At 46.8% G+C, this 18,745-nt stretch overlaps 6 protein-coding genes across 6 annotated transcripts; 3 read left to right on the forward strand and 3 right to left on the reverse strand.

Moving 5' to 3' along the window:
• Window positions 1-1,112: 1,112 nt before the first annotated feature.
• BT62DRAFT_1012745 (uncharacterized protein) lies at window positions 1,113-2,055 on the reverse strand (the record flags this gene model as incomplete). Its single annotated transcript, XM_043177969.1, has 2 exons — window positions 1,113-1,500; window positions 1,574-2,055. 2 exons carry the CDS (start codon window positions 2,053-2,055, stop codon window positions 1,113-1,115), a joined length of 870 nt encoding a protein of 289 aa, XP_043033886.1.
• Window positions 2,056-2,344: 289 nt separating this feature from the next.
• On the forward strand, window positions 2,345-4,057 carry BT62DRAFT_924057 (uncharacterized protein; the record flags this gene model as incomplete). The annotated part of the gene is made up of 8 exons (XM_043184573.1): window positions 2,345-2,789; window positions 2,843-2,957; window positions 3,004-3,195; window positions 3,247-3,307; window positions 3,358-3,518; window positions 3,569-3,705; window positions 3,759-3,884; window positions 3,936-4,057. 8 exons carry the CDS (start codon window positions 2,345-2,347, stop codon window positions 4,055-4,057), a joined length of 1,359 nt encoding a protein of 452 aa, XP_043033887.1.
• Window positions 4,058-6,996: 2,939 nt separating this feature from the next.
• On the forward strand, window positions 6,997-9,757 carry BT62DRAFT_997776 (cytochrome P450 monooxygenase pc-3; the record flags this gene model as incomplete). The annotated part of the gene is made up of 17 exons (XM_043190680.1): window positions 6,997-7,312; window positions 7,368-7,438; window positions 7,481-7,519; window positions 7,574-7,610; window positions 7,662-7,721; window positions 7,782-7,794; window positions 7,844-7,979; window positions 8,033-8,423; window positions 8,480-8,535; window positions 8,589-8,742; window positions 8,794-8,818; window positions 8,872-8,886; window positions 8,938-9,006; window positions 9,066-9,121; window positions 9,174-9,289; window positions 9,349-9,531; window positions 9,586-9,757. 17 exons carry the CDS (start codon window positions 6,997-6,999, stop codon window positions 9,628-9,630), a joined length of 1,782 nt encoding a protein of 593 aa, XP_043033888.1. The 3' UTR covers window positions 9,631-9,757.
• Window positions 9,758-10,515: 758 nt separating this feature from the next.
• Window positions 10,516-13,046, reverse strand: BT62DRAFT_975945 (uncharacterized protein). The gene is made up of 10 exons (XM_043189214.1): window positions 12,839-13,046; window positions 12,632-12,781; window positions 12,429-12,583; window positions 12,336-12,373; window positions 12,173-12,277; window positions 11,921-12,118; window positions 11,613-11,870; window positions 11,449-11,556; window positions 10,957-11,396; window positions 10,516-10,902 (listed from the first exon to the last, which is right to left on the reverse strand). The coding sequence occupies exons 1-10, from the start codon at window positions 12,957-12,959 to the stop codon at window positions 10,766-10,768; spliced, it is 1,710 nt and encodes a 569-aa protein (XP_043033889.1). The 5' UTR covers window positions 12,960-13,046; the 3' UTR covers window positions 10,516-10,765.
• A 773-nt stretch (window positions 13,047-13,819) lies between these two features.
• BT62DRAFT_975948 (cytochrome P450 monooxygenase pc-3) lies at window positions 13,820-16,913 on the forward strand. Its single transcript, XM_043189215.1, has 17 exons — window positions 13,820-14,484; window positions 14,546-14,616; window positions 14,668-14,697; window positions 14,753-14,789; window positions 14,847-14,906; window positions 14,958-14,970; window positions 15,019-15,154; window positions 15,207-15,597; window positions 15,654-15,709; window positions 15,763-15,916; window positions 15,968-15,992; window positions 16,047-16,061; window positions 16,114-16,182; window positions 16,244-16,299; window positions 16,357-16,472; window positions 16,531-16,713; window positions 16,769-16,913. The coding sequence occupies exons 1-17, from the start codon at window positions 14,109-14,111 to the stop codon at window positions 16,811-16,813; spliced, it is 1,833 nt and encodes a 610-aa protein (XP_043033890.1). The 5' UTR covers window positions 13,820-14,108; the 3' UTR covers window positions 16,814-16,913.
• A 78-nt stretch (window positions 16,914-16,991) lies between these two features.
• On the reverse strand, window positions 16,992-18,682 carry BT62DRAFT_1080890 (uncharacterized protein; the record flags this gene model as incomplete). The annotated part of the gene is made up of 5 exons (XM_043179615.1): window positions 16,992-17,145; window positions 17,201-17,345; window positions 17,398-18,067; window positions 18,131-18,309; window positions 18,344-18,682. 5 exons carry the CDS (start codon window positions 18,680-18,682, stop codon window positions 17,099-17,101), a joined length of 1,380 nt encoding a protein of 459 aa, XP_043033891.1. The 3' UTR covers window positions 16,992-17,098.
• Between the last annotated feature and the right edge of the window lie 63 nt (window positions 18,683-18,745).

The following is an 18,745-nucleotide window of genomic DNA, read 5'->3' on the forward strand; positions in this document are numbered from 1 at the left end:
ATTGTCATGCCTTAATATCCGATGAGATCGATGGTGTAGCAAATAAACCTGCCATCCTTGTTAATAGTAGGCTGCATCACATTTATTTAAAAAGTAATTACTCACTTTCCGTTGCTCAGCTGGTGTTGCCGTGGCCCGCGATTCTTACCAACACTTCAGCTGGTGCAGGGCAGTGGCTGGACAGGGTTGGACAGGACCCTCCATTATCCCTACAGAGGTCGTCGTCAATCGGAAAGTTTGGACGGATTTGGCATTCTCAATATCCCTATTGACTAAGGTCAGCACAAAGTCCAGATAAATTGACCCGTCTTACGTTGTAGGTCAGATTTTTTGTTCAGACAAAAGAAGACAGATCCATCTGTTCCGACATATGACACATTGGGTGCCACATACCAGTTTAGATCTGTGCCTTACTAAGTTATTGTTATCTTAAATAATTAGCCAGATGAACTCTGGTGTGTCATTGCAGACAATCAGCTTTCACGACTGAGCAAAAAACAAACTCTTCAACAGGTCTCGAGCTCTTGACAACGACGAGCTGAATATCGATCATTAACTGCACGGCAATCAGACATCTGTACATCTGTACTTGGCAAGTTTTTACAATTTTTTAGAGGTCGGAACAAAAGTTCGGACAAATTCTTGAAACTCGCGAATTTGGCGTACCGACCTCCATAGGGATAATTGGGGGTCATTGAAAAAGCACGTGCACAGAAAGCGGCAATCGCCGCTCAAAAGCTCGTACGCTCGTACCACCATCTACTCCGCCGTAGGAAGATGCTCCATGCTGGGACTCGAGAACGCCTATTACGTGAATCCTGGATATACGAGGACTATGAAGCAATCTCCACGGTAGAGGTTCCATAAATGAAGATTGCACGGACTGGGAGCTTCTTTGGTATTGGAATTCAAGATAAAAAGGCTGAATTTCGTGAGGTCTTTGGACTCGGTGGTGAGTGTGAGTTTCTGTGGTTAGCTATATGTGTCATGCTCATTCGGTTTGACACAGCAAATCCATCATTTCCCGCAGTAGCTTTGCGTTCATATGTTGATTGTTGATTAGTGGTCATATTGGAACGAAAAACGGATCAAAATCATGCTTTCGTGATGTTTCAAGATGTTCGTTCTCTTGAACTCGACCGCGATGCATGACGGTCGATATTATGCCGCCGCTGCTGGTCGCAGGAAACAGAGGTATAGTCTTTGGTTGCTTCTCGACGAAATGGTGGTTGATACAGAACCGTTTTGACAGTTCCAAACAGCGATCTGTCGTCAATCCTCTGCGGCAACCTGAGCGAATTCATAATTTCGAATGGGAGGTTTGCTTTCGATCTAGCAATCACTGGAAACCTCGTAATATTTTCCAGACCCCGTTCCGATAGCGCAGCATATGAGCTGTGGAAAGTTCCCTCTCCATCATTGATCAGCACTGTTCGCCGTACCGTAACGCATGATGGTTCTCCGCCTCCCGTTAAAACATGAATCCATAGCTCATATGCCCTTCCGACACGTCGCAATCACGCAATCACGCTTCCCACGGACTTCGGCGCCCAGCTGAAAAAGATTGGGCTACTTAGGGCAGGAGCCCCATGGCACGCATGCACTGTCTCGGAAGTGAGAATCAGCTATTCTCGTGGGAATAACCTTTCCATTTTCCTGCGGAAAGGACTGAGGGGAACCAGGAGATGGCTGAGCGACTGAGATCCTTGGTAGAGGGGAAATGGAGTACAAGTGGGCAGAGCTCGACTTTGAAACTGGCAAAGATGTCGGACTCGGTTGACGATTGCCCTTAAGACACAGGAAACGGGTACAGGAACAATCGATTCGCAGGGTGACTTCGACGTGCCTCCTCCGAGTCGGTGATAGAATCTGTGATTGGCGCCAAAACCGAGTCGTCGTTGTGGCGACAGTTGTTCGAGCGTGTGATTGTGCCATCCCCGCATCCCGGCGCCTTTGTCTGCCGCATGGACCGTCGACGCACGGACCAATTTTAGTGTGCCAGATTTCGGGCTCGGCGCAGAAAATCGGGCGCGCCTCTTCACTCGTCACCGACATCATCCTTTCCCTCTATCATATCAGTGTTCACGATTTACCGACTCAATTGCTTCGCAATATGATGAGAAATCAATCATTAATCGCCGATTACGCTATCGGTTATTAGTCAAATTTCCTTTGTCAGAATTTCCTTTGTTGGTCACTACTCCGACTCGGGGACGCATCGGCCATTACCGCCCTTACCGACGGAAGATCAGTGTGATTTATCCGAATCGGATGGCTGAGGGATATTTAAGCGACGTGAAGAACGCATCACCGATATCGTCATTCTTCCCCGCTCATTCCAAAGATGGCAGACTCCGCCAGCATCGTCACTGTCCACGAAGAGCAGCCTGCGACTCCCATACTTTTCTCGAACGAGTTCACCGATCGGGAGCTGGCAGCGCAGAGGAAAGCCTACATCAAGAGTTTGGTTGTAGGATGTTTATCCATGGTTGTCCTCATGTTCAGCGTCTTCTCGATATATTGGGGTGCGCTATGGAAGCTTCCGGACCATAAACTACCGGGATGGGTCGTCGTAGGCTGGTTCTTGTTTTCGTCTACTCCATGTCTCACCGTTAACTTTCAGGACTTCGACGGGTCGACTATCGGCAGCACAGTCGCTAATACGCTTCTTTCTGATACTGCGTCCACGTCAAGGATCTCCTGGAAGCAAATGCCGGCGTCACATTTCTCGGGGCCGGATGAAGTGGGTAACTCAGTCGTAGAACAAAGAGTTTGGATGGCTGTCGTTAGTAAGTATCTTGGTTCTCCTATTTATCTTCATCTTAACCTTGTGCATGGATAGTTCATGCCAACGCCACTTCGACCCTCAATTCGGCTGCTTCATCCGTTAACTCGTCCTATAATGGTACACAGGCACTTACTGTCTACGCCGACGAAGCTAGGAACGAGAATGCATTGTGAGTGTTCGTTCACCTCGTTTGTTTCTTTGCTCATGTTGTTCAGCCGTTCACTTCTTCGTCCCTATATCACAACGACCATGGATACGATTTCGCAGAGCTTTGCCCACACCTTTGCTACACAGCTGGCCAACTCTTCATCCTCGTCTATCGCGTCGATCCTCCAGTCTGCCCCACAAATAATCACCCAGCCTGTCAGCTACACCATCGATAATTTGCGGCCATTCGACGTCCCTGTGTAAGCTTCTCCTGTATTATGTCACAAACTACCTTCTGACCGCTTCCTCAGCGCGAGTGCTATCACCTTTGTTGGTCTCATCTACCTACTAGTTTTGTGCTTCTTCATCGTCGTGAGTCCAAGCCTTTGTGTTCGAGTTCATTGTCCTCACTTTACGCCCAGATCATTGGTTCCGGTGCCCGCCTGGCCTCTGGAATCGAAATGAAGCTCACAACCAAGTCGCTTATTAAAGTCCGCCTGGTTTCAACGTTGGCGCTCTACTTCATGATATCGCTCTTCTACTCTACGGTCAGCCGTGCGTTCCAAGTAAACTTTGACAGAAAGTGAGCCTTCTGACTGTCCCCTTATCTAACCTAACATTTTCTCCTACTAGATTCGGCTCTGCTGGCTTCGTGATCTTTTGGATGGTCAACTTCGTCGGCATGCTCTCCGTGGGGCTTGCACTTGAGGCTATGATCACGCTCTTGACGCCAAGGTATATGCCATTCTTCATGATCACTTGGGTCATTAGTACGTTTGCATCCCCACCATCTTGTTCCACGACTGACCGATAACCTTTCCAGCCAACGTCGCGGTGTGCTTCATGCCCATCGAAGTTCTCCCCCATTTCTACCGCTACGGCTACGCGTACCCTTTCTACAACGTTTCGGGCGCGATCCGGACTATTCTGTTTGGTACGAAAAATCAACGTATGTGGGGCTATTCTTTGTCAACGTGGGTTATGCTAACCACTCCCTTAGTTGGCCTCCACTTTGGTGTTCTTATCGCGTGGACGATCGTTTCACTCTTCACGCTTCCTCTCTTCCAGTGGAATGCGAGGAGGATGTTGACGCGTCAAGTGAGCCAGCCCAAGGCCGTGTAAATGAAACAGTAAACCGTTGCGAAATCATCCATTGCATAACGCGGTAACCACTTGGGGCGCGCGGGATACGGGTGTACAAGATGAGATGTACATCTTTCTGAACCTCGCTGGCTCCCACAAGGACTACCACTTGTAAATTATTACTTATCAGCATTCGCATGCATACATACGTATACATACCCGTCAATAGAACCATGTAATACCGCTTCCCAAATTAAATACGTTGACATTAGCGAATCATGCAATAGTCCTCTCTTAATGGCTGATTATAAGTTCGCATCCTGTCTCCATATTTTCTGGTTTAGATGATTCGCGTGAATACCAGGAGGATGGGATTGCAAGGGTGCTGTATCCTACGGCCTCAATTGGATGATCCCGGCAAATTCCGAAAATGGTCGAAGTAATATGTTTCTGTTTGCGTATTGTTGGGAATCCTCGGTGATGCGCAGGGTAGACTCCAGGCTGGTAAGGCCAGAAGGTATGAACTCCTTATTCTGCAGCTCCTACAGAGCTTGTATTTATACTCTCCAGACTTATATCTAGAATTTACTACGACTTTCTCTTTCTCTCGGGCTTACTCATCAACGCTCGGCATGATGCCGGATTGCCCTTTCTAGAGCTTTCCAGCAAAATCCCAACACGTATCAGCTATATGGCAGTAATCATAGTTCATTAAGCATTATATATATCAAATACATGTATTACAATTACATAAAGCCTAAATGATCCATGCACAATGCAGAATTTTACCTAGCTTTCATAGCCAACAGAGCTACTACCGCATTGGGAATGATATTTTCCCACGGTTTTATATACTCAAGTTATGCATGATCACATCCAGCGAAAATAGGCAGCGCGTGGGTCGGGAGGCGACAGCAAATCATCAAAAATTATTTTTCTGGGCTGTACAAGTTTTTTTTTCGAGGGATGGGCGGGAAGGCGGGTTATTCACTGCCCGATCCAGTGCCTCATCGACAGTGCCTGTAAGGTCAGAGGCTCTCACTAGGTCCATCGCGTGAGCAATCAAGATGATGGTTTGTGGTGCGGGCGGGAAACGGAGTACGTCGTTGGATCAGAGTAGGTCCGGAATGAGTCTTCAGATGACTCATAAAATTAGAAGCTGTAGAACCAGTATTCCACACCAGTCACGTCAGTATCCTCTCCAAACAACTGAAAGGCAATCCCCAATGAATGATGCGAAGCCGGGACCGCCTAGGCGTTGCATTGAGTTACAAATTCACCAACATTTCTCTCCCGTTGAGTCTTTAATAAGGCGAGAACCTAGGTAGTGATGGTTGCCTGTTTATCGGATCCTAATGAGGAACGAGAATATTTAGGAGTGTCCATTCACTTTGCTTCTTTTCTTGTTTTATCTGGCCCTTCGCTTCTCCGTCCCGACGTCATGACGACCATAGAGGCGATCTTGCTAGACCTTCGCTGTACACTGCGCTCCTTGTGTGCATCCGCTGGGAGAGCTTGGACCGACAAACCCTAAGCTATGTAATCAGTAAGCGTAGAATAAATCTGCACCCTGTAGTAGAACGTTTCGCCGAGATGTACCGTGGCCTTCCTTGTTTATATCCTGCCCGTGCAGCCTGAGATAAACGGATGTCTTCAGTTTCTCATCCGAGGCTTCCAGAAAGACACGAGCCCATTATTTGGGAGACTAAATATAATGCGGTAAATATCTTCTGGACTTGCACTCCGTAGTAAAGAGACGTATATCTGGAAGTTGAATTAAACATACCGTCTTCGACAGAGAAGAAATAGCTGAACTGAAAGAGCCCAAGAAGATTAGACCTGTACCACAACGCCGGTGGACGGAGGTCTATACTGAGCCTCGCCTCTAGTATTACGAACAAAAATTCGAGGCAGCATCAGAGCTCGCACGAGTTGGGTAACTATTCATTGTCACAAGTCAGAACAAGGTATAGAGATATCAGGTAGCGCAAATGATCTGGCTCCGAACCAAGGATAGATCAGGCATCTTCAAGTTCTAATTCACAGCGACTTCGAAGCTGTCCCCTAAGTATACCTGTGGAATATTTTGTGAGGCAGAGGCTGTCAGCTAGGTCTATCGCCTGAGCAATCGAGATCATGCTTTGTGATGCGGGTGGGAACAGAGCGTGTTGATGGAACAGTCGGTTGGAAACGAATTAGAGGGCGGAACCAGTACCAGTGTTCAGTTTTCCCGAGTCACACCAGTCCAAAAACAATCCCCCTCGGATGACTAACAAGAAATTATCGATGATGCGAAACCGGGACCGTAGTGGCATCGCACTAAATCACAAACTCGACGGTGGCACCGTCATTGATTCTTCGATGCACTGGTTATTGGTGATTTGCCCCCCAGACAATCAGAAAGGATATATTTTGGCTGCCCTAGAGAATATTTTTTTTGCGTTCAACTGAAAGTCAGAGTCTGGGTGTAAAGAATGTGCACAGTGCCGCAAATAGACAGGCAGAGGCGGAAAACTGGTTGAACAAGTGCATATCTTCATGCTAGACTAAATTTTCCTGTAGGAGCTTACCGGGCTCCGCCTAGACGTGGACGGGAACGTGAACAAAGCTTCTTTCGCAAAATTTATGCGTAACCCCATGTCGCGTAAGTCTCATTGATTTTAGCAAGGGACTACTTCTTATTCTCATGGCTTTCCGTTTATTTTTCAGCGTCAACTTCTTGGCCCAACCATCTGTGGCCAGTGACCGGGTTTCGGTATTGCTTGCAGCCGGAAACTGGCTATTTCCAGCCTTTCTCCACCTGCGCCATTCATGCAATCATGACGAGGTGTCAGTTACTAAGTTCCCCCATACAGTGTTGATGCATTAAGTCATTCAGATTACTTGCATTCCACGGGCCATGGGAGATCGTCAGCCTCAGTATCATTCGCAACTATATAAATAAAGTCCTTACTGGCCTCGCCTCGTCCTCGCTCATCATGGCTACTATCTACCTATCGCCCAGCTTTGTCTTTCTGTCCAGAACTATTTTCTTCCTTGCGATAGTTCCCTGTTCAACTTTTTGGGCTCTCCAAAGCTTCTTGCGAGAGTCCGGTTTCGCTCTTCCTTCATGGTTTTGGTTTGTCGTTCCTTTAGCCACGCAACTATTGTTTGCCGTGGTTCACAACTGGTTCACGGGTGTTACCGCCGAAAGGGATGCCGCTGCACAGGGCGCTATCATGGCGCCCTGCGTTCGAGGAAGCAGCACATCTAACTTGCGGAAATTGTCTGACGGCTTCAGGAATGGATATCCGGGTTTGTTATCATTTAGACTTCTGAGAAGGACTTCAAGCTAATCGGCTGCTGTTAGGTGAAGTATTACAGAAGTGGAGCGAAGAATATGGAAACACCTTTACTTTCAACTCTTTTTCGGGCAAAGGGGTGAGTAACATCATAGCCTGTTCGTGTTTCCCATTCTAACAGCTACGCAAGATGTTTACGACGGAGCCAGAACACGTCAAGGTAGGTTACGATTACTTCACACTTGTATTGTATTCCTCTGATCGCTGGGTTCAGGCCATCCTAGCAACTCAATTTGACGACTTTGTAAAAGGTTTGGGGTCACTCATCAAGTTATAATTTCGTTAGTGACATTGAACTCTAGGCCGCACCTTCTATGATGCTGCGGAGTCTCTGCTTGGTGCAGGCATTTTTAATTCAGATGGTGAGAGTTTTTCCCACATCAATGCTACATACATGATTGATCAGAGTTGATGTGCTACAGGTGATACTTGGAAGTGAGTGTACTTTGAGCTGTCCATATCCTTGTGCTAAACATCCCATCAGGTTTCATCGGACAATGACGAGGCCGCTCTTCAGCAAGGATCGAATTTCCGATTTTGAAAACTTCGAAAAACACGCCACCAGCACGATCTCCCAGATCAAATCGAGATTGAGGGAAGGATATCCCGTCAATTTCCAGGTTAGTGTCCCAAAGGATATTTCCGTACATCACTCTTCTCATAGCACCGATAGGATATTGTCGCTCGCTTCACTCTCGATTCCGCTACCGAGTATCTCTTTGGAAAAGATGTCAATACGATATCTGCAGGACTTCCTTATCCGGCTGGATCTCCGTTAGCCGACAACCCCCATTTTGTCAATCACCCATCTAACGCTTTCCTCGACGCATTCGCAGCGGCACAAGAGAAGAGTGCTATTCGTCTTCAGACGGGGAAGTATTGGCCGCTTTTCGAATTCTGGGCGGATGCAGTCAAGCCACTTCGGCAAGTCGTCAATGAGTTCGTCGAGCCTCTTCTTGTCGAGGCGCTCAATATCAAGGCTCGAGGCGACAATCCGGTGGAGGATAAGAAGGACTTCGATGAGGGCGTGTCCTTGCTGACCCGTCTTGTGGAGAATACCGATGGTATGTGTCGTTTTCTCCCAGCCAAAGATGAGGATTACCGATACAGATGACTATAGATACCAAGCTCATTCGAGATGAACTTGTGAATGTCCTGGCCGCTGGTAGAGACACTGTAAGCCTGTGGGGTGCTTTCTCTGAATGTACTTATGGATAGCGTCAATGTAGACGGCCTCCCTTTTGACTTTCGCGGTATATAAGATGTCCGAACATCCGAAAGTGACCGCTCGCTTACGGTCGGAGATCCTCGAGAAGGTTGGTACAAGGACACCCACATACGAGGACATTCGTGATATGAAATATCTGAGAGCATTCCTGAATGGTGCGGTCACCGATATGTCCATTTAAGGCGTTTCTGATGATTTCTATGCAGAGCTTTTACGATTGTATCCAGCTGTGTAGGTGAACCAGTTTTGTGGAATTGAAACCTGCTCAACATGTGGAACATCAGCCCCATAAATAACCGGTCAGTTTAATCGCTTCTTCTCGGGTTTGTTATAACACTCTCACGTTCTAGTTGGTCAAAAGTGGCCACTACTCTCCCGAACAAAGGACGCGCGCCATATTACGTTCCGAACGATACTGTGTTCGTGCTTCTCTGCTATTACCTTGAATCCACTTGAACCTGTAGATGCGATACTACAGGGTGAATTATTCTGTATTCTTGATGCATCGACGGACAGATTTATGGGGGCCGGACGGTAGGAGAATCATATCGCTGCCACCACTTTGTTGATTTACATGTAATACTAGCTCTTGAATTTGACCCGGATAGATTCATCGATCAACGTCTGCAGAAGTATTTGACCCCAAACCCATTCATATTCGTTCCCTTCAATGCAGGCCCAAGAATCTGCCTTGGCCAACAGGTAAGGACAATTCGTCTCGAAGCCATATTCATTGCGTGTTTCCTAAATGTTCTTTTTAGTTCGCTTATAACGAGGCTTCATACTATCTTATTCGACTCCTGCAAACGTTCTCTTCTTTCAGCCTCGCCATGGATGCCCAACCTGCTGAAGGAATTCCTCCCAAGAGTTGGACCAAGACTCCCGGGACGACCAAAGGGAGAGACAAGATCATGTTTGGGTTACATTTGACGATGTATGCTAAGGTTGGTCTTGTAAAGCATCTGGCTTTCAGTCTTGAAATGACCTTGGTTCGATAGGGCGGTTTGTGGGTCAGAATGGAAGAAGCGCATGATGTCGCGTGAGAGTCTGGTGGATTTGAGCACCTGCGCCAATTCGAAATGTACTTGTATCTTGTACCCTCTGCTCTTTTCATCCTGTTAGTAAATGTCAATGTTGTATACTGGTTCTGCAACGAGGCGGCGTTCCCATCGTATGGACGGTTATATCACTTTTTACGCTCCCTCTCTTCCAGTAGAACGTGAGGAGAATATTCACTCGACAAATGGACCAGCCCCCTGAGGCATGGTAAAACAGTAACCCATGGCGAAATCAACCAACGGAATCTGACACCTGTAGCTGAACAAGATATTTACAAGACTTGTGAAACGATGGAACCCTTGCGTGTACAGTCACGGTTACATTCTAAACGGCTCACGGCTTTATATAATATCTACTTACCCTATTTTTTGGTCTTCCTGGTTTAAGCGTCCTCGACCTTTCTGCTTACGCGTTGCTTTTGCCAGGATGCGCGTCACATTCTGGGCTTACGTGGCCTCGTTGCTCGGCGTTATTTACGCGTCGCCTGCCATTTCTCTTGGCATCGTCTATACCGCGCGTACTCATCAACTTTTGGCAACAGAACATTTATTTTTGCCCTCAACAAAGTTACTATCTCCTCCTGCACTTTCCATTCTAAACTAAATGTATCAACATTAGCCGCTTTTGTTGTAGACGTTGGATACCATAGCTAATTGATAGAGCAAGGGTTTAGTAGTCGAGGTACGAGGAGTAAGAGAATAAGAGCATGAGCGTGACTCGTGAGAAGATGGTATCCGTGAGTGAAGTATGGGTTCGAGTGAGCTCGAGGTAATCTTACTGGTATCTTGAAATAGGTTAGCAGACTAGCGCGAAGCTTAGTTTCCATTGCTTGAGGTCACGCAAAGTGTAGGGTTCAAGATAGGTAGTGAGAATTTGATACCTAGTACAAGTTTCGTAGCTATGGTTATATACAAATGGGTGTTACTAGAAGGTTTGACAAGTTTCGTGAAGTCATTGAGTCATAACGAGTTCGTTAGGCTGAGTAAGAAAAAGTGCAGAAAGAGATAGAAAGGAAAAGAAACGGCTTCAAGCGACTGGAGACTTCCAGGAATTCCATCGATGCGGAAATCCATAACAGCTTTTGGCATAGTCGACGACTATAGTTTGGCGGCTATACCTTCAAAAATTAAATTCCGCATCCAGAATCTTTCCATCTCCTAACTTGATATGAACGGGAGGTTCACCTTTCACATTCACATCGCATCTCCAGTCTGGGTTGGGTCGCATGGATGCTACTGTGCTTCGTGAAATACTGTCTGAAATTGGGAAGCAACGTCACAAGAGATCTTCAAGACAGAGAAACAACGCACCGATTCTAAGATACACTTCGACATCATTTGTGGCCGAGAACATCAAACTAAAGATGGGAATGTATGGTTCTCCGGCCCGCCCTTTCCCAGGTTCAAACTCCTCGAGCATCTCGCAGATGTACACCTTCCCCTCGCCAGGATCTAGGCCCATCCTGAATTCAAGGTCTTGCCAGACATCTTCGAGCTTGAAAACTCCAACGCCTGTGGTTCTGAACTTGTCGAGCAGATTCTGTACGGACGGGACGTATTTGACGTCCTGATATACGATGTGTGTTCGGCCTCGTGATGCATCGCGCGCTAATCCAAGAGCATGCGCAAAGGACTCTAATGTTTCAGACCTAGGATTGCGTCTATAATTCATCCAGTCTCGGAATCGTTGTCCTGCGAAAGCGTTGGTCCTCTCAACCTCTGCTGTTCTCTTGAAATATGCAGCAGCCTCTCTGAAACCGTCAAAGTTAATATCATATCTAGTGATCAAGCCGATATGTTCACCTGCAGGATACCCTGTATTTCAGGTACGTCATGAGCACTTTTATAAAGCAAATATAATGGAAAATATACTTATGGTAGGGCCAGTTCATTCTCTGGCACTCTTTGGAACTTCGAACCATTATTTCAGGATTACATATTCCGGAAGAAAACGAGTTACCACTGACCAGTAAAATATATGGTGGCATTGGGAGCATTGCGTCAATTTCACTTTGGGTTCACGAGCGCCGCAGCTTCGGCAGTTTTTACTTTGACGTATTACCGTTTTCAATGTCGCCTTTCTATGATCCAGCCACTCTGATCCGCCAAGGTCTGTGAAAACCGGATCCGTGGCTGGCTCGATGCCAGTAGTGAACATATGTACCAAAACGGTATCACTGAGTTCATATGGATGCTTCTTGAACCATCTGACCAGCCATATCTCCCTAATGGACTTATCAGGCAGCGTCATAGAGGTCACGACCACTCCACATACAGTTTATGCGCTTCGTCGTCTTCCCCAAGTCTCCGAAGAACACGGGCGAGATATACCTTTGCTTCGACGCAATGCGCCATAGTTCCAAAGCCTGACTCGGATGTTGTACCGTGAATGATACGTGATAGCGCTTCTTTTGCTTCAGTGTCGTCTGTTCCTGCACGCGCGAGGCATACAGCAAACGACACATATAGCCCCCTTTTACAACATGGTCACTATGGAGATGCGGCGGCTACGATTGCGGATACGCACGGGTTTACATCGAATATATCAGACTTTCCACTGCGCTCCTTGTCTGCCTCCATGGAACATCGAATATGGCGGAGAGCTTCCAGTGGTTGGTTGATTTGCGGTTTACTAGAATTTAATTGCCAAGAAATCAGAGGTGAAGTATTACGCGGGAGGAAATACTCACAGAAAGTGCTCGGCTAGCTTGGATCGGATATTTTGAAGCTATGTAATCAATAAGGATATAGAGAAATTTGCATTCTACAGTGCAACGCTTCACCGTGAGGTACCGTTCCGTCTCTGTCGATATACCATGACCTTGCCCTTGCGGCGCGAGATGAGCGAATATCTTCAGTTGCTCGTCCGAGGCTTCCAGAAAGGCACGAATCATCCATTCGAGAGACCAAATACATTGTGGTAAAATATCTTCTGGAACTATACGATATAAGAAAGAAATATGTCTAGAAATACAGTGAGACTTACCATCTTCGACAGAGCAAAGGTAGCTGAACTGAAAGAGCTCAGGAAGCCTAGAATTGTACCACAACGCCGGTGGAAGGGGACCTATAGCCTCGCCTCTATTATTTTGAACAAAAACTTGAGGTGGTATCGGAGCTCGCATGAGTTCGGTAACTGTTCATTGTCACTGGTCAGGCAAGGCACAGAGACATTAGAGAGCGAAAAAATCACCCTTAGCTGCTTGGTTGCGAACCAGGGCCAGATCAGGCATCTTGTGATCCGCAGGGATATCGAAACCAAATAGATACGCTCGCGGAGCATTGTGCGACGTAGAGGCTGTCGCTTGGTCCATCGCGTGAAGAAAGAAGATGGTGCTGTTTGCCTGAGTTCGGCAACCGTAACCAAATATCTAGGCATGCAACCCGGCCCGCCTGGAACCAGAGGTTTGCCATCTGCCGAAAGTCTACTCCAAACGGGGGCTTTCATCACGAGTTATTCCTGAATCTTTGTTTTTAGAACTTTTTTACGACAAAATGAATTCGAATCTAATATCTTACATTTCGTGAACAATTCAAGTGCTTCTTGAACCTTTACCACTACCAGTAAGTCTTGTTTTTCATCAAAAACCTTATGTACAGGCAGGTAAATACAAAAATTTCTGCATTCACCATGTGTTAACCACTGCCAGTCTTATTGGAATTTAGGTGTTAATGATTCGGATAGAGGCGTAATGGACTCGAAAGGAAGATATATTCCGTCGTACAGAGTAAGAACAGTGGGGGTTCCGAGTCAAGTCGATAGGTACGAAAATGTCAAAGTATAAGGTAAGCAGTAAATATATATAAATAGAATGTGACATTAAAGCCGTGAAAACCGAATCTCAACAGGTCTAACACGCCATGTCATATTTATAGAGGCCATCTGCTCCGACAGTTCGTCGCATGCGGCATTGATCGGGGACGAGAAATTAGTTATTAGTCATTGCTATACTGACAATCAGACAGGGAATGTTCGATTAGAGAAAAGTTTTACGTCGCTCGGTAGTCAATATTTCAATGGCAAATCTCGTTAGAGTCTGATCGACAAATTAATGATTTAGGACTCGGTAGGTAGGTAGGTAGGTAGCATTACACGCCAGTGTCCACACAGTGAACGCTCGGAAACAAATAGGGTTTGATCGAGTACACGTGGCTGATCGTGATTTTTTACCCAAACAACCATCGTCTGGCAAAATGACTGCTCCCTGTTCTCATGGCTTTCCGTAAACAAATTTATTTTTTCAGGGCTGGAATTTTGGACCAATCGTCTGTAGCCAGTAACCGGATTTCGGTATTGTTTAGAGCCGGAAGTTGGCTTTCCCCACCCAACGACCGCTCATGACGAGAATTCAGAATTCATATCGAAGCGAGAACTGGACGGATGCACGGATTCCGGAGATACATTATCCGGGCTTTGATGCATTCAGTCACATCATATTACTATCTGTCTGGCCGTGGCAGCGATGAACCGTGATTGTTCGCCACTATATGTAAGGAGAGTGGTTGCTGGTCAATTCTCATTCTCGCCCATTATGACTACCAGCTATCTACCACCCGGATTGGTATTCCTGTTCCGAACTCTTTTCTTTGTGACTATCGTCCCGTCTTCGACTTTCTGGGTTTTCCAAATCTTGGCCGGTCTCAGTCTTCCTTTATGGTTTTGCCTTGTAGTCCCCTTGGCTTCACAGATTGTCTTCGCGGTGGCTCACAACTGCTTCATGAGCTTTCGTATTAAAAGGCATGCCGCTGCGCAAGGCGCTTTCATGGTTCCGAGCGTTCAGGGAAGCAGTATTTCCATCTTGCGACAAGTGCTACACAGCTTTAGGAATGGATACCCGCGTGTGTTTAAGTTTGGACTATGGGAGGTGTTTCGAGCTAACGATTGGATTGCAATTTATAGTTGAAATATTCCAGAAGTGGAGTGAAGAATACGGAAACACCTTTACTTTCAATTCTTTCTCAGAAAGACGAGTAAGTCACAGTGCAGTCTGTTTGTGACTTTCGTTCTGACGGATACACGAGATGTTCACAGTTGAGCCAGAGCACGTTAAAGTACGTTATCACACGTAATAACCTCTTGTTGTATCCCGCTAATTGACACGTTCAGGCCATCCTGGCGACTCAATTCCAAGACTTTGAAAAAGGTTTGTCGCTGCTAGCCATTTCGGGTTTATTATTTGGTTACCGACTTGCAACCCTAGGCCATATATTCTATGTTGCTGCGGATTCTCTTCTTGGTTCAGGTGTTTTTAACTCAGATGGTGAGAACTTTTTTCTCATTTAGCTCCACATGCTCACCCACTGTACAACAGACGATACTTGGAAGTAAGTATATTCGAGCTCTCCATCCGCTTGCGGTAAACATCCCACAAGGTTTCATCGAACAATGACGAGGCCTCTCTTCAACAAGGATCGAATTTCCGATTTTGAAAACTTCGAAAAACACGCCGTCAGCATGATCTCCCAGATCAAATCGAGACTGAGAGAAGGATATCCCGTCGATTTCCAGGTTAGTGCCCCAAAGCGATCTCTCTACATCACTCTTCTCATAACAACGATAGGATGCTGTCGCTCGCTTCACTCTCGATTCCGCTACCGAGTATCTCTTTGGAAAAGATGTCAATTCGTCATCTGCAGGCCTCCCTTACCCGGCTGGATCTCCGTTGGCCAACAACCCCCATTTTGTCAATCACCCGTCTAACGTTTTCCTCAAAGCATTTGCAGCAGCACAAGAGCAGAGTGCTATTCGTCTTCAGAGAGGGAAGTACTGGCCACTTCTCGAATTCTGGGCGGATGCAGTCAAGCCACTTCGGCAAGTCGTCAATGAGTTCGTCGAGCCTCTTCTTGTCGAGGCGCTCAATATCAAGGCTCGAGGCGACAATCCGGTGGAGGATAAGAAGGACTTCGATGAGGGCGTATCCTTGCTGACCCGTCTTGTGGAGAATACCGATGGTACGTGTCGTTTTCTCCCAGCCAAAGATGAGGATTACCGATACATATGACTATAGATACCAAGCTCATTCGAGATGAGCTTGTAAACATCTTGGTTGCTGGTAGAGACACTGTAAGCCTGTGGGGTGCTTTCTCTGAATGTACTTATGGATAGCGTCAATGTAGACGGCCTCTCTTTTGACTTTCGCGGTATATATGATGTCCGAACATCCGGAAGTGGCCACTCGCTTACGATCGGAGATCCTCGAGAAGGTTGGTACAAAGACACCTACTTTCGAGGACATTCGTGATATGAAATATCTGAGAGCATTCCTGAATGGTGCGGTCACCGGTGATTCTATTTCAGTTGTTTCTGACTATCTCTCTGTAGAGATTTTAAGACTATATCCACCTGTGTATGTAAATTATTGTTCTGAGACCGAGAGACACTGACACACATGGGTTTTCAGGCCAATGAACAGCCGGTAAGCCTGCATCTTCCCTTCCTGGACCATGTCATAACGCTCCGCGCACTAGCATGTCGAAAGTGACAACTACACTTCCGAACAAGGGAGGCGCACCATATTATATTCCAGACGGCACAAGGTTAGCAGTGCTTCATTCCTATTCCCCTAAATTACTCTGAACGGTCGACGCGTTACCACAGGATAATCTATTCTGTCTTCTTGATGCATCGACGGACGGATTTATGGGGACCAGATGGTATGGAAGAAGAGCACATTGCTACCGCCATCTTGCTGATTCTCATCTAACCCCCAGCCCTCGAATTTGACCCGGATCGATTCCTCGATCAACGTTTGCATAAGTATTTGACTCGGAACCCATTTATATTCGTTCCCTTCAATGCCGGCCCAAGAATCTGCCTTGGCCAACAGGTGAGAGCCCTTTGTGAGCGTTCAGATTGAGACGGACCTGATCTCCACCCCCCATTAGTTCGCTTATAACGAGGCTTCGTACTATCTTATTCGACTGTTGCAGACGTTCTCTTCTTTCCGTCTTGCTCCGGATGCTCAGCCTGCCGAAGGGATTCCTCCCAAGAATTGGACCAAGACTCCCGGAACGACCAAAGGGAGAGATAAGATCATGTTTGGGTTACATTTGACGATGTATGCTAAGGTCAGTCTTGTGAAGGCATCTGGCGTTGGGTCTTGAAATGACTTTGGTTCAATAGGCCGGTTTGTGGGTCAGAATGGAAGAAGCGAGAGATGACGCGTGAGCGTCTGATGGGTCCGAACATTTTCTTGTCTACATGTCGGAAGTGAAGATGATGTAAAAATAGTTTCTAATACACTCTGTCTGCTCAGTGTCCAAGGGAGTCATCGTCAAGGCTGAACGGGTCTGTCGTTTATTTCCAATGAACTAAAATACGCAAGACATACATGAAGTACACCGGGGTTTGAAGTATTATTGGACAATGGTGAGGAATCAAGAGCCCAAGGCGCGAGTCACTCTCTTTAAAAAACTTCAGCACCACGTGGAAGTTGACCGCCTGCCACAACGTCTATCGTCCCTTCCCATTCTTTCCATACCGTAGGAGTGGTGAATGGTCTAGCAAGTTGTTTAGTTCCATTTCGAATACCTCTGGGTGACTACAACGACGAACATGTCAGGATATCCCGTGACAAAAAGTTGAGGATAACGATATACTGTTTGGTAAACTTTGGGAAGATCTCTGTGATAATGTTTCCAGGCCCGAGCTGAGAGCGTAAATTTTCGAATGCGTGTTTCTTTAGATCTTCATGGCTAGCCTAGAACATACAGGTTCAAACACTCCGATGGAAGAAAGGGCTAGCATCGGACTTTGACTGCAAGGCGATACATAGATTTCGGAGAACAGGCATCGCTGACGTTGTACAGCGCCCACCGCTGGATTTGAGCTGGACGAAAGCGATCTCCTTGGTATACATATACACTATCAAGGCTTGGAAACTGAAAGGGATTGACGTCAATTACTGCAGAGGTCCTGAAAGCCACGTCATTGACCAATGCCAGGTGTGGAGCTTTCTCTTCAGGCTCTGCTCTGTTGGCCAGGTAGTCTTCCACACGATGATTTATAACCTCCGCAGACCGACTCATAGATTCATCACAGATGGGAGATACTTCTGCGTTCTCATACTCAGAAAGGAAGATACTATCAGATTTGCTGTAGTACAATGAGACATGAGAACCATTTTTGGTTGGTGAATTTTTGTGAGATGTGGCAGAGACTGATGGCGAATCGGCGTCGATGTCGAAATTCGATGCTGCCTTTTCACCGCTAGGAGATGCAGGTAGTGCGGATTGGACGATATCCGGATCTGAAGTATTCGTGGGAGATAGGGCACGGGAATGTGATTTGGATTTCGGTTCTCCGGTAATGCTGTCAGACGTTGCGGGAGTGTCGCAGGCATCTTCGTCCGAGTCAGATTCGAGATCACTGTCTTTATCATAGGTATACTCGCAGACGCCACTCAAATAAGAACCTCCGAAACTACAATTATCTGCGTGGTCAGTACCACTGATAGTTAGAAAGAGGATATATATTAGCATTCACGAAAGAAAGCCGGATAGAGAAAACTCAGATCTGTCCAGGAACGAGCTATGGTCCTTCAAAATGCTGCCGCTTGCATAAATGAGACGGCGGTTACATACGGACGTTTGTCCCCATTTGTGCGTAGAAAGCATGAATTTGGTGTCAACGAAAAAGTTGCCGTCAAGCGTTGCTCTGATGGCCTTGGACAATCGGCTCAGAGATTGTTGGAGGGACTTGGGGAAGAAGGCTGAGAGCCCGAAAAGGACAAGGCGATGACCAGATCAATGACGATTCCGCCCAGTGGAAGAGGGATATCGCAGCGTCCTGGTGAGATGGTGCTTTGCTGTTGGAGGGGTGCAGTGCTCCTCCAACACCGCAAGGAGACGACCTTCCCTCCTGAACGACGCATGAATCGAAGTTTCCGGGCGGAAACCCCCCAGGACCTGGCTGAACGGATGGGTGCATAGCTATGATCCTGGGATCACTGGCGATGTTCTTAGACCTGTTTTGAAGGCTCCACAACGACCGAGGGAGGAGCAAAAGAAGAAAGTCGCAGCCTGAAGTAGGCTGCATGAGGCTTGTGGGTTGCTTCGAATAAGCGCCCTTAGTGCAGATACCAAAACAAGTGTATCTATG

Source organism: Guyanagaster necrorhizus, assembly GCF_019112545.1.
Source record: "Guyanagaster necrorhizus MCA 3950 unplaced genomic scaffold BT62scaffold_50, whole genome shotgun sequence".
NCBI classification, from domain to species: domain Eukaryota; kingdom Fungi; phylum Basidiomycota; class Agaricomycetes; order Agaricales; family Physalacriaceae; genus Guyanagaster; species Guyanagaster necrorhizus.

Excerpts from the sequence above, each read along its gene's own strand:
- BT62DRAFT_975945 (XM_043189214.1), bottom strand. The coding sequence starts at position 12,959 with ATGGACCAAGCGACAGCCTCTACGTCGCACAATGCTCCGCGAGCGTAT. Across the intron at positions 12,584-12,631 it reads CCTTTGCTCTGTCGAAGATG|TTCCAGAAGATATTTTACCA; the intron begins GTAAGTCTCACT and ends TATATCGTATAG. Across the intron at positions 12,278-12,335 it reads AAGCTAGCCGAGCACTTTCT|TAAACCGCAAATCAACCAAC; the intron begins GTGAGTATTTCC and ends ATTAAATTCTAG.
- BT62DRAFT_975948 (XM_043189215.1), top strand. The coding sequence starts at position 14,109 with ATGAACCGTGATTGTTCGCCACTATATGTAAGGAGAGTGGTTGCTGGT. Across the intron at positions 14,617-14,667 it reads ATTCTTTCTCAGAAAGACGA|ATGTTCACAGTTGAGCCAGA; the intron begins GTAAGTCACAGT and ends CGGATACACGAG. Across the intron at positions 16,183-16,243 it reads TATATTCCAGACGGCACAAG|GATAATCTATTCTGTCTTCT; the intron begins GTTAGCAGTGCT and ends GCGTTACCACAG.